General features: G+C 35.1%; 1 protein-coding gene and 1 non-coding gene across 2 annotated transcripts in view; one reads left to right on the top strand and one right to left on the bottom strand.

Moving 5' to 3' along the window:
* VIRMA (vir like m6A methyltransferase associated) overlaps nt 1-13,589 on the top strand; it is a 66,225-nt gene that overhangs the window by 33,535 nt on the left and 19,101 nt on the right. Inside the window, exons 12-16 of the mRNA XM_069465482.1 lie at nt 725-818; nt 959-1,503; nt 2,035-2,270; nt 2,718-2,970; nt 5,253-5,470. Of these exons, the coding sequence (XP_069321583.1) occupies nt 725-818; nt 959-1,503; nt 2,035-2,270; nt 2,718-2,970; nt 5,253-5,470 (1,346 nt within the window). The remainder of the gene's footprint in view (nt 1-724; nt 819-958; nt 1,504-2,034; nt 2,271-2,717; nt 2,971-5,252; nt 5,471-13,589) is intronic.
* On the bottom strand, nt 4,971-5,077 carry LOC138382047 (U6 spliceosomal RNA). The gene has a single exon (XR_011233224.1). It is a non-coding gene; the product is annotated as a U6 spliceosomal RNA (small nuclear RNA).

Here is a 13,589-nt window from a genome sequence, read left to right on the forward strand (position 1 = left end):
GAATAGTAACATTTTTGAATGTTATTTTTTCCAAGTTTTTAAACTGTTTATAATGCTGGTCTGTGAAAGCTACAAAAATTTAAATGTAACTATTTGTTGCCAGAAACATAGCATAGGCAGGTGCTAATGACATAGACGATGTATTTCTTTTTCCTCTAACCTAGTCCCCAACTGGTTATAATAACTAGACTCCCTTGGCATCTGCTTTTTAAAAAAAATGTATGTTATGTAATCCAAAAACATTCCCTGTTGCTTCCTCAGTTTTAAAAGAGGCTTAGTACCCACAGGGCTTTTAAATACAGAGTCATAGCTTCATTTTTGGAAGAGAAGATGTATGAAAAGGGTATATAGAAAGAGAGTCATTTTAAACTCTTAATACAGAGAATCTTGTACATTCCTGTATGTTACCTGTGTTTTAGTCAGTACTTTTTAATGTACTTGTGCATTATAATTGTTTTTATTTGCATAATATATAGAACAACATATAGTACCTACATGCCAAATAATAGTACATACAGTACCATCTGTGCCAAAGATTAAATAATCTTGATCAACTTCTTTAACTCTAAGGCATTTTTCATGTTTTAAATTTACTTAATAAATATAAAATATTGCATGTACTTAACTTGAAGCTCTTATTTTTAATTAATGCCTTGTTTGGAATTTTCTCTTGATCTAATGGGTACCAAGAAATAAAACTCCCTGTTCATTTTTATTTTTAAAGAATATCGATAACTTGATGACTCCAGAAGGAGTTGGCCTTACCACTGCCTTACGTGTTCTCTGTAATGTGGCATGTCCACCACCTCCTGTTGAAGGTAATGTGGTTACTATACTTTTAAAAACTGTTATTCTTTAAGCCTAGTATAAATATCATTTATTAAATATGCAAAATTCTTCACCATTATTAACATGTAAGTAATTAGGTTTTTTTTTTTTTCTCTTATCCTATATAAAGGTCAACAGAAAGATCTGAAATGGAATCTTGCTGTTATTCAGCTTTTTTCTGCTGAAGGAATGGACACCTTTATTCGAGTTCTGCAGAAGTTGAACAGTATTCTGACTCAGCCTTGGAGGCTCCATGTCAACATGGGGACTACCCTTCACAGAGTTACTACTATTTCAATGGCTCGCTGCACACTCACTCTTCTTAAAACTATGTTAACGGAACTCCTGAGAGGTGGATCCTTTGAGTTTAAGGACATGCGTGTTCCTTCAGCACTTGTTACTTTACATATGCTACTGTGCTCTATCCCCCTCTCAGGTCGTTTGGATAGTGATGAACAGAAAATTCAAAATGATATCGTTGATATTTTACTGACTTTTACACAAGGAGTTAATGAAAAACTCACAATCTCAGAAGAGACTCTGGCCAATAATACTTGGTCTTTAATGTTAAAAGAAGTTCTTTCTTCAATCTTGAAGGTTCCTGAAGGATTTTTTTCTGGACTCATACTTCTTTCAGAGCTGCTGCCTCTTCCATTGCCCATGCAAACAACTCAGGTATCACTTCCATATAACATGCATCTTATAAATGACTGCAGTAACACTTTTTAAAAAGCCAGTGATTTTTTAAAAAACAAAAACAAACCCTCATCTCCTTTCCCCCAAAAAGACATAAAATAACTGGATGAGGGGGAGATAAAACTGAAGCAAGTTGTTCATTGAGGAAATATGGGGGTAACATTTTAAATAAATTTATGTTAAAGTGAGTTTTATTATGCTGTTATGTATACTTGTACTTATATTTTTCTGTTATTTTAAATCCCTTTTTTCTCCTTTATCATGTGTTAGAATTTGTCAATAACTAGGTTGCTTCACCAGTGGACTCTACTCAACTGACTGCTAACCTGAGAACGATAAGATTTCTTAGATTCATTGAATACAAACAAATGTTTAATTGTATAATAGACAATTAAATGTTTTAAGCATGCAGTAAAGATGTCTTTTCATAACAGTTTTTCCTGAACAGTTTTTGTGACTATAAATAAATATAAGAAATCTACGTACACACACATTATACTTTTTTAACAGGTTATTGAGCCACATGATATATCAGTGGCACTCAACACCCGAAAATTGTGGAGCATGCACCTTCATGTTCAAGCAAAGTTGCTCCAAGAAATAGTTCGCTCTTTCTCTGGCACAACCTGCCAGCCCATTCAACATATGTTACGGCGTATTTGTGTTCAATTGTGTGACCTTGCTTCACCAACCGCACTTCTGATTATGAGAACTGTGTTGGATTTGATTGTAGAAGACTTGCAAAGGTATTTTCATTTTGCATTAAAAATTTTTTCCTCAAGTTATTTTTGACACACACTTTTTTTCCACTTACAATTTGGAAACTTAGGTTTACATGTATACTATATATACATGTAAATATACATACATAAATATGTACATGTATGTATGTATGAATATATGTAGATTTTTTAATTAGAAAGCTTTAGATTTTATTTCATGTACAAGATACCTTGAAGGTCTTGATTTTGGGTTTTTGAAAGGTGAACTACAAAGAAAATATGCTATTGAAAACCTGAATTTATAAAATTGTGCAGTAATTGTAAAATTCCAGAGAAATTGTTGTTATGTTTAAGAAATGAAATGCTTTATACAAAATTTGTGTGAGTTGATATGTGTTGAAAAATAAATATTAGATAAGCAATGCTTTAAAATCAAGAACTTGTTTACTAAATGTATTGATTTTATTTCAGCACTTCAGAAGATAAAGAAAAACAGTATACTAGCCAAACCACCAGGTTGCTTGCTCTTCTTGATGCTCTGGCTTCACACAAAGCTTGTAAATTAGCTATTTTGCATCTAATTAATGGAACTATTAAAGGTGATGAAAGATATGCAGAGATATTCCAGGATCTTTTAGCTTTGGTGCGGTCTCCTGGAGACAGTGTCATTCGTCAACAGTGTGTTGAATATATCACATCCATTTTGCAGTCTCTCTGTGATCAGGTAATTATAATTATTTTATGAAGAGTGTATATGTGTAAGCTTCTCTTGATGTAAATCTTGACTGTGAGTGCAGAGTTCTCACCTATGTTTTGTTACTCCTGTTGTTTAGGGAGATAAATTTGACTAGTGAACCAACAGTAAATTATTTGGTGCTTCATAGCTTTCCTTGAGTTAGTACTTCATGGGTTTCTCTGAAGAGCTTTTTTCCTTTCCTTTATAAGATCATAACCTTGGATAATTGCTTTATGTGACACTGTTTCTATATTTTTAGGGTCAGTTTTGTCTACTTTGTTCATTTTCATTCCAATTATATTACACATCAAGTCATTCTTCAATTTTATAACTGTCTGATTGGTTGAATTAATATGTTTTCTTGTTAGGGAAACTTTTGAAGGCATCATAGGCTACTACAGTTTTAGTGTATTTCAAACTACTGTATTTATAGTTGTTGGGTAAAAGTAGCAGTGTTTTTTCCTATTGTCTATATTATTATTTCCTGTTGTCCAGACTTCCAGTTTATAGTTTCATGAGTTAGTGAGAATTGTTTTAACTTCTAAAGCTTGTTGTGATTGGTATCTTTGGAAAAGATTTCCATTTCCAAGCATTTTAGCTTGTCAGAATGCTCCTGCTAACTGGTCACCAGATATGATTTTTTTTCAGGCAGGATATAATTTTAATAGAATCCCCTGTTGGAAGATTATCTTTTTCTAGGTTAATTAAAATGCAGTTTGGTTACTTTTAAGACTCAAGTTAAGAAAGAACATTTTTTTGTGTGACTTATTTTCACAAAAAGGAAGCATAATAGAAAATAATTTTGAACCTGATAGAAGGGATTTTGAAGTCCTTATGCCTCAAAGTGTCCATGTGGTTGGTATTTGTTCTGTAATCCACTTTGGATTGTGTGACTACACTGAATAGCACTATAGCATCCTTGCTGCCCTGATCACATAAACCTCGTTGATAGCTTCACTTTGTTATATTTCCCTTCTGATTCAGGCTTTGTTTTATAGTTTTAAATCAAGTTGAATACTAGTTTACAGTATGTTAAAGTGATTAAAAGTGATAACACATACCCTAAAACATATCCAAAATGGTCTAGTAAAATACAGTTTACTTCTTTAAAAAGAGTAGGGGGAATTTTTACAGTTATTAGCAAACTTGCTTAACAATAGAAAAGCTGAATTTTAAAATACATGAAAAATAGAGGGAAATATTTGATTGGAAAACTATGGCTAAAAGTTCATTTGCTTCATCCATCCCTTGTGATATTTTGAATTCCAGTATTGCCATATGTGATGTCTCATGCCTGTAATCCCAGATCTTTGGGAGGCAGACGTGGCAGGATCGCTTGAGACCAGGAGTTCAAGACCAGCCTGGGCAACATAGTGAAACCCTGTCTCTACAAAAAAATTTAAGAATTAGTTGGGTGTGGTGATGTGCACCTATAATTCTAGCTACTCAGGAGGCTGAGGTGGAGGGTCGCTTGAGCCCAAGAATTTGAGGCTGCCCTGAGCTGTGATTGTGCCTTTGCTCTTCTGTCTGGCTGATAAAGAGGGGCTGTTTATTTGAAAGAAAAATCCAGTATATTTCTCTGAATAGTTTCTTTATAAACCCAAAAGATAGAAATAAATAAATAATACAGTGATTTAAATATTTTAGTACCAAAATACTTTTTTTATTTAATCATTTGAAAATCGAAACTACACTCACTGCAATACAGAAAGAGTATTTTTTAAAGATATTCTTTTAGAGCAAAAATAACATAAAGTAAAACATTTAAGTTTTTATTTCTTTGGGTGTGTATTCTTGTATTAACTTTAATAAAGGGGCAAAATGACTCCTTTATTCTTTTTTTTTTTAATCTCAGCATATTACGGGGGTACAAATATTTAGGTTACATATAATGCCTTTGCCCCATCCAAGTCAGAACTTCAAGCGTGTCCATCCCCCAGATGGTGCTTACCACACCCATTAGGTGTGAATATACCCATCCCTTCCTCAAAAATACGAAACGCTTCACAAATTTGCATGTCATCCTTGTGCAGGGGCCATGCTAATCTTTTCTGTATTGTTCTAATTTTAGTATATGTGCTGCCGAAGTGAGCACAACTCCTTTATTCTTAATGTGTTTAAATGTATGTTTGGGCTGAAACCATAGCAATAGTAGCTTAATGAGATAGTTACTAAGTATTAATTGCTTATGTATTTCTCAAAAGTGCTAAGTGATAATGATAATAATTTTATAAATCTATTTTTTCTTTGCTTCCTTTCCTCCTCTACAGGACATTGCACTTATTTTGCCAGGCTCTTCTGAAGGTTCTATTTCTGAACTGGAGCAGCTCTCCAATTCTCTACCAAACAAAGAATTGATGGCCTCAATCTGTGACTGTCTATTGGCTACACTAGCTAACTCTGAAAGCAGTTACAACTGTTTACTAACATGTGTCAGAACAATGATGTTTCTTGCAGAGCATGATTATGGATTATTTCATTTAAAAAGGTAATGCTTTGTCTAATTTAATATACTCTTAGATTTAATTTTTTCACTGCTACTCTCCTCCCCTAAATTAATTACTTCATACCTATTGTAGGAAAGTTGTAGGTATGATTTCTTTCATGAGAGAAATTTTGTGTTTATAGAAAAGATTCATTAGCAGTGAAATGTCATGTTAGAATCTTTGGGATTAAAGATGTAAATTGAATAGATAAACAATGTGGGCATGATGCAGTATCTAGAAGGAAATCTTATTGTTCCAGGGGTGCTAATTCATACCTCAAGGTTTTGTTGATGTATCCTCAGAGGTGATGGTAGTGCAATTTTATATACCCTAAAACTAAAAGTGCTGATTCTGTATACAGTCGTTCCTTCGTATCTGTGGGAGATTTGTTCCAGGAACACCCACCTCCCTCAGATACCAAAATCCACAGATGTTCAAGCCCCTCATATAAATACTGTTATATTTGCCTATAACCTATGCACGTTCTCTTACATGTTTTAAATTATCTCTAGATGACTTATAATACCTAATACAATGTAAGTGCTATGTAAATAGTTGTATTTTTACTTATACAGCTATTTAATGTATTTTTAAAATTTGTATTATTTTTTATTGTGATGTTGTTAGTTTTTATTTGAGGTGTTTTTTTCCCCCAATACATTTTGAGGGTACAAGTGTTTTTTGTTTCACGGATGAATTGTATAGTGGTGAAATCAGGGCTTTTAGTGTACTCGTTGTTTGCATAGTGTATGTTACACTCACTCAATACATAATTCTTTTTCTTGTTCTGTTTCTCAGGCTAGAGTGCAGTGGCATCATCATAGCTCACTGCAACCTCAAACTCCTGGGTTCAAGCAATCCTCCTACCTCAGCCTCCCAAGTAGCTGGGGCTACAGGCACGTGCCACCATGCCTGGCTATTTTTTGTAGGGATGGGGTCTCATTCTTACTCAGGCTGGTCTTGAACTCCTGGCCTCAAGCGATCCTCCCGCCACAGCCTCTCAAAGTGCTAGGATTATAGGCGTGAGCCTCATCTGTAATTTTTGATCCCTCACACCACCTCCCATCCTACCCCTTCTTAGTTTGCAGTGTCCATCATTCCACTTTGTATTAGCATATATACCCATCATCTAGCTCCCACTTAATAAGTGAGAACATGTGGTATTTGTTTTTCTGTTCCTAGGATACTTAGGGTGATGGTCTTCACTTCCATCCAAGTTGCTCCAAAAGACATTATTTCATTCTTTTTTATGGCTGAGTAGTACTTCATTGATTTTATATATATATATATATATATATATATATATATTTTTTTTTTTTATACACACACCCCATATTTTCTTTATCCCTTTTTTTTTTTTTAATATTTTCAATTCACAGTTGAATCCACAGACAGATACAGAATCCATGATATGGAGGGCCAACTATGTTTTGTTTTCTAGAGGATTGGCTGAGTTAAAATTAATTTGAAATGATATAAACTCCAAGCTGCTTGGTGTCTCAAATATAATTTCTGCCCTAGTCTCTTTGTTTATACCCTGATCTTTTTCTTTACTAGGAGAAGGATGAGGGAAGGTAGCTGGCTAGTACATAGATTTCCTTGGAATTTATTGAAATTTACATGGGATTATGAGGTAGTAAGGAGGAGGAAATTTGTGCCTTTCTCATTAATTCTTTTGGCATTGTTTGAAAACTAATGGTTCAGGTATTGTGTTTGATGCTGGCTCCTCTCTTCTCCATCTCTTTGTCCTGTTTAACATCCATACCTTGTACCCAGCCCTCTCACAATCTCTCACCAGAGTCTTTAACCTTTTTTCTGTTGCCTGGATATTTACTGCATATCCTGTAAAATTTACCTCATATGCTATACGTCTGAGAAAGCCAAAATTTCCTTGATTCCTGGCTGGGTTAGCTGATCCCACAAATATCCTTTGCATACCTCTGCTATAGCATTACCTGTGATTTTGTTGGCTTGACTAGATTCATGTTCTGGTCCTCTTTTCTTTTTTCTTTGCTTCTTTTTTGACATGGCATTCTTGCTGTGTTACCCAGGCTGATCTCTAGCTCTGGTGCTCCAGTGATCCTCCTGCCTCAGCCTCCTGAGTAGCTGGCATTACAGGTACACACCTCCATGCCCAGCTTTCTAGTGCCCTTTTCTTACCTGTAATTTTTTCCTAAGTCATCTTAACCTGTTCTCTTTTTCCTTTTTAACCCTTATCTCTCTGCTAAGCTCCAAGTAACCCATTAATCTACTTGACATTTCTACTTGGCTGTCCAGTGGGCATCTCAGTAATTCTTGTGGATTATTTCTCCAAAATATATCCTGAATCAGATTGCTTTTCTCCATCTTCATAGCGACTGGCCTTATCCAAGCCACTATCATTTCTTGCATAGCTTCCTAACTGGTCTCCTGGCTTCCACTATTGTCTCTAAAATTCATTCTCTCAAGTAGCCAGAGTAATCTTTTTAAACTGAAAACAAAAATATGTCATTGTTCTGCTGAAATTCTTCTAATGGTTTCCTGTTGTGCTTCAAATAAAATCCAAAAAAGTCCTTGATAATAGTAGGGCTTTATACAATCTAGCCTTTGACTTATCTAATAAAACTAATAAAAAATAGTCTTTTTATCTTGACTTTTTGCTTTTCTGTCAAGCTCGTTTCTATCTCTAGGCTTTTTATTTTCCCCTAAAATGTTTTTCTCCTAGATTCTTTCATGATTTATTTCATCACTTCACTCAGGTATCTGTGTAAATATATGTCCTGTCTAAACAGCCTGTCTATACCCTGCCCTTTGTGGTGTTGTTCCCTATCCCTCTTCATGTTTTTCACTATATATTTTGTTTTGTTCTTTTTTTGGAGACAGAATCTTGCTCTTCTGCCCTGGTTAGAGTGCCATGGCGTCAGCCTAGCTCACAGCAACCTCAAACTCCTGGGCTTAAGCAATCCTATTGCCTCAGCCTCCCAAGTAGCTGGGACTACAGGCATGCGCCACCATGCCCAGCTCATTTTTTTCTGTGTATATTTTTAGTTGTCCAGATAATTTCTTTCTATTTTTTTAGTAGAGATGGGGTCTCGCTCTTGCTCAGGCTAGTCTTGAACTCCTGATCTTGAGCGATCCTGCCGCCTCGGCCTCCCAGAGTGCTAGGATTACAGGTGTGAGCTACCGCGCCCGGCCTTTTCACTATATGTATACATTAGATTATATAGATTTATTACTTATTTGGCTGTCTTTCTGTCTAGAATATAAGCTGCATGAGGACAGAAACTGTGTCTTCTTGACTACACTCTCTCCCAGCACCTAGAAACCTGGTACATAGTAGGCGCTATGAAGGAATGGAATTGAGTACTAGATTCATCTAGTTCACAAATATTTATTGAATGCCTTCTCTGGACTAGACACTGATTTTAGGTGCTGGAGATTCAAGAAAAAAAAAATCTGTGCCTTCTTGGTGCTTTCATTCTACTGGAGGTTGTCAAACAATAAATAAGTAAATAAAATATATAGACTGCAACAGAAAAAACATAAACCAAAGGAGAAGGATAGTGAACACCAGAGTGAGAGTGGGAGTTGCCATTTGAAATATGAGAATGAACTTGATCAGGGAAGTCCTTGCTGTCACTGAAAAGGTGGGCCTTGAACAGAGATGAATATGTGAAGAAGGTGACGAATGAAACATGGTAATATCCTGGGGAGAATGATTGCAAAAAAGCATGCCTAAGATGTCTGAGAATCAGCTGTGAGGCCACAGAGGCAGCCCTTGGAGTGAGCAAGGAGAAAAATGTTAGGGCATCTGGTTACAGAGGTAATGGGGACATGAGATGGGGGAAAGATCACCAAGGCCCTTTAGAATTATTATAAGGGCCGTTTTAAGCAAAGATACTGCATGATCTGTTTTTTATTAACAGGTCACTATATACTTTTTCATATATTTTCTCGTATAGTCCTCACAACAGCTCACTACACTTTAGAGAAAATATTTTTTTTTTGTTTAGATACTTTTAGACTTCCAGAGGAATTCCAAAAATAATAGCACAGAGTGCAGGTATACCCTTCACCCAGCTTATATTTATCAAAACTAAGAAATTAACCTTGTTTAATATTATTAAGTAAAATGCAGAGCTTGTTTGGGTTTCACAAATTTTTTTCTTTCTTTTCTTTTCTTTTTTTTTTTTTTGAGACAGAGTCTTGCTCTGTTGCCCATGCTAGAGTGCAGTGGTACCCTCCTCATAGCTCTGCAACCTAACTCTTCTGGGCTCAAGCGATCCTCCTGCCTCAGCTTACAGGCATGCACCACCATGCCCGGCTAATATTTTTCTATTTTCTTATAGAAATGGGGGTCTTGCTCTTGCTTAGGCTAGCCTTGAATTTCTGGCCTCAAGCAGCCTTCCCATCTCAGCCTCCCAAAGTGCTAGGATTACAGGCATGAGCCACTGCACCTGGCCTTAATTTTTCTATTAATGTATTTTTCTGTTCCAGGATCCAAGATAGGACCTTACATTACATTGCATCTTTTGTCTCCCCTTTCCTTGTCTTTCATGACTGTGACTTTTTAGGAGAGTACTGGTCAGTTGTTTTATAGAATGTCCCTCAGTTTGGGTTTGTCTGATATTTTCTCATGATTAGATTGAGATTATGCTGTATTAGGAGGATACCACAGAGGCAATCCTTTTTCAGTCCTTTTTATGGAAATACATGATGTTGATATCTATTACTGATATTAACCTTGATCACTTGGTTGAAGTGCTATTTGCCAGAATTCTGCATTGCAAACTTAATAATTTTCCATTTTAAATTACTAAATATTTTGGAGAATAGACTTTGAGACATTAGGATATCCAAACATCCTGTACGTTTTTTCTGCCAAAAACTTTAATCTGCCAATTTTAGTACCTATCAGTATTGATTTTGGCAAGATGTGGCAGTTATTACTGTGATGTTCTAATGGTGGTTTCCTATTTCCCTCTTCATTTTTTTTCAATATTAATTTTCCTTCTGTAAGGAAGAGTTGTTGCTTCTCCTTCATGTTTTTATTCAGGTATATTTATATCAATATGGATTCATAGATGTTAATTTTTTCATTGTATAATAATCCAGTACTATTCTTTTTTATTTTGTCGCCCAACTTGTTCCTACTTTGGCCATTGGAGATCTTTCAGGTTTAGCTGCTGTACCCTTTTCATATGCCCTGTCTTTTTTTATTAATAATTTATTTTTTAAAAAGCACTTTCTTATTTCTAGTACTACAAGGTGTTCCAGGATCAGGTTTTATTTTCCCTGTTCCAGCCCTGAGATCAATTTCTTCTCCAGTGAACCCTGATTCCTTTTATTGGAGAATATTTAGAAACCAGGATGTGGGGCGGGGCGCAGTGGCTCATGCCTGTAATCCTAGCACGCTGGGGGGCCGAGGCGGGCGGATCATTTGAGCTCAGGAGTTCGAGACCAGCCTGAGCAAGAGCGAGACCCTGTCTCTACTAAAAAAATAGAAAGAAATTAGCTGGACAGCTAATAAAAATGTATAAAAAAAAATTAGCCGGGCATGGTGGCACATGCCTGTAGTCCCAGCTACTTGGGCTGAGGCCCAAGTAGGATTGCTTGAGCCCAGGAGTCTGAGGTTGCTGTGAGCTAGGCTGATGCCACGGCACTCTAGCTTGGGCAACAGATTGAAACTCTGTCTAAAAAAAAAAAAAAAAAAAAAACCAAAGAAACCAGGATGTGGGCTCTGAGTGTGCTTATTGCTATTAGGGTATTACTGATTTGTGTGTCTCTAATTGGATAGAACTGTGAAATTATGTGCCTTAACTCATGCACACACACGTACACACACACATATACTTTCTTTTTGCTTTTATTTACATAAAAACAGATAAATCTAGTAAAAATAAATTTATTTTAAAATTAAATTATTAGTAAATAAAATTTATTTTCAATTAATAAATCTATTAATTCTCATGTATTTATTTTTAAAGATAAGTTCATACTAATACTTTGACTCTGATTCAATATTAGAAGTTGATTCTAGTCTTTCCCCCTTTTTGGTAACTTTATTCTCCAACAGTGAGAAACTCAGCTCTCATTATCTATAGACATACTTACCTATTTATTAAGCCCTAGTATACAAATGAAGTAGTAGTTTCTAACTAATTACCAACCCATACTCCTGTGAGAAACAAATTAAGCAACTAGAGTACAGTGTTTGTATACAGTTCTTTGTGTTTAGCTTTACCATATCCAGTCATAGCACTGTCCTTATCTCCTGTTTGATTACATGATTCATTTGTAATACAGTTAGGTTCATTTGTCATAGTCTGTATTCTTATTTTTTTCCTCATATTCTGATTGATTTTTGGAAAAATTTTGTATCCAGTAAAATTTGTGTTTTGTGGTGTACAGTTCTGTGGATTTTGACAAATGCTTAGAGTCATGTGTTTATCACTGCTGTTCCATTCAGAGTAGTTTCGTCACCCCAACATTCTGTCATGCCGCCCTTTTATACAATCCCTCTATCCAACACTAGCCACTACTCATGTAATTTTCTTCATATACTTTAGCTTTTTATAGAATGTCATATAAATGAAATTATACAACGTGTACCCTTTTGAGTCTGGCTTCTTTCATTTAGCAAAAAGCACTTACGATTCATTAAGTTTGTTACATGAATCAATAGTTCTTTTTATTGGTGACTAAATTCCAGCAATCTGGGTTGTTTCTAATTTTTGGTGATTTTATATGTAAAGCTGCTATAAACCTTTGCAAACTGGTTTTTTGTGTGAACCTAAATCTTCATTTCTCTTGGGTAGTATGAATGGGATTGTTGGGTCATGTGGTAGTGTATGTTTAACCTTATAAGAAATTACCAAACTGTTTGCCAAAGTAGGTATACCATTTTGCATTCCCACCAGCAGTGTGTTAGAATTCTAGTTCCTCTTCATCCTCACCAGAACTTGATTTTGACAGATTTTTGATTTTAGACATTCTAATAGCTATGTATTAGGCCTTAGTCTTTGATTAACCATGGAAGTATGACTTACTTGCCTACAATTGTATGCAGCGGCTGGTAATTATGGTCCAATTTTGAACTCATGCTTTTTCCATTGACAGTATTATCTTTGTATTTAATCTCATTTCTGTTTGTTGTACCTTTCCATTTTATTCGGTGATAAAGTTGTCAAGAGCCAGGAATCTTACTGGTCTTCCTTTTATATTACATTACCAAAGTCTTGTATAATGGGATCTCAAAATCTAACCAATTTTCCAAATATAGACACCACAAGCTTAGTGTTAATATCATACTTACTTCCATTTTGGCTAATTATGTTATAGCTTAAAGGACTTAATTGAACATTACAATACTTTGCCCTTAAATTCTCTTTTGATCAACTCAAAACTGTGAGAATAATTTTAGCAGGACTGTGTATTGTCTAGATTTTAGATATATATTGTGATCGTTTAACACTCAAATCTTTCTATATCAGGGGTTGGCAAACTGGCTTAAAAACCACATCCAGTCTGCTGCCAGTTTTTGTAAACACAGGCCAGCCATCATTTATGTGTTGTGTTAGACTACTTTCCCACTACACTAGCAGAGTTGAGTAGTTGTGACTGAAACTGCTGTTGTGTATAAAAGATAAACTGAGTTGCGTAAAAGTCTGCAAAGTCTAACGTATTTACCATCTGATTCCTAATGCAAAAAGTTTGCTGACATCTGCTCTATACCCTCCATTTCCTTCTGTCAGGCTACAATGTCATAAGGATAGTTATTTGTAGTAGTTATGTAAGTTAGGCTTTCTGGGCAGGCTTCTGAGATAGCTATAATGTCCTTATGTTAGAGAAATCCTCAGGTTATAAAAAGTTTAAAAATTAGAGAAATGGTAAGTTTCTTATTAAGTATGATAAATTTATTATTTGGGGGAAAATTTTTAAGAGCTTGAAGCTTAGCTTTAAAAGGACTTGGTAACTATAGGTACTACTTTGTTATATTATTTGTGTAGACAAACACACCAAGGTACTTTTTACAGTTTTTAAAATGATGGACTAAATTTTATTCTGTCTGAACTGAGATAGTTCATTTCTTATACTAGTTTTATATGCTCATGTTTTAAACAATATCTCTTTATTTTTTAT

Source organism: Eulemur rufifrons, chromosome 3 (genome assembly GCF_041146395.1).
Source record: "Eulemur rufifrons isolate Redbay chromosome 3, OSU_ERuf_1, whole genome shotgun sequence".
NCBI lineage: Eukaryota > Metazoa > Chordata > Mammalia > Primates > Lemuridae > Eulemur > Eulemur rufifrons.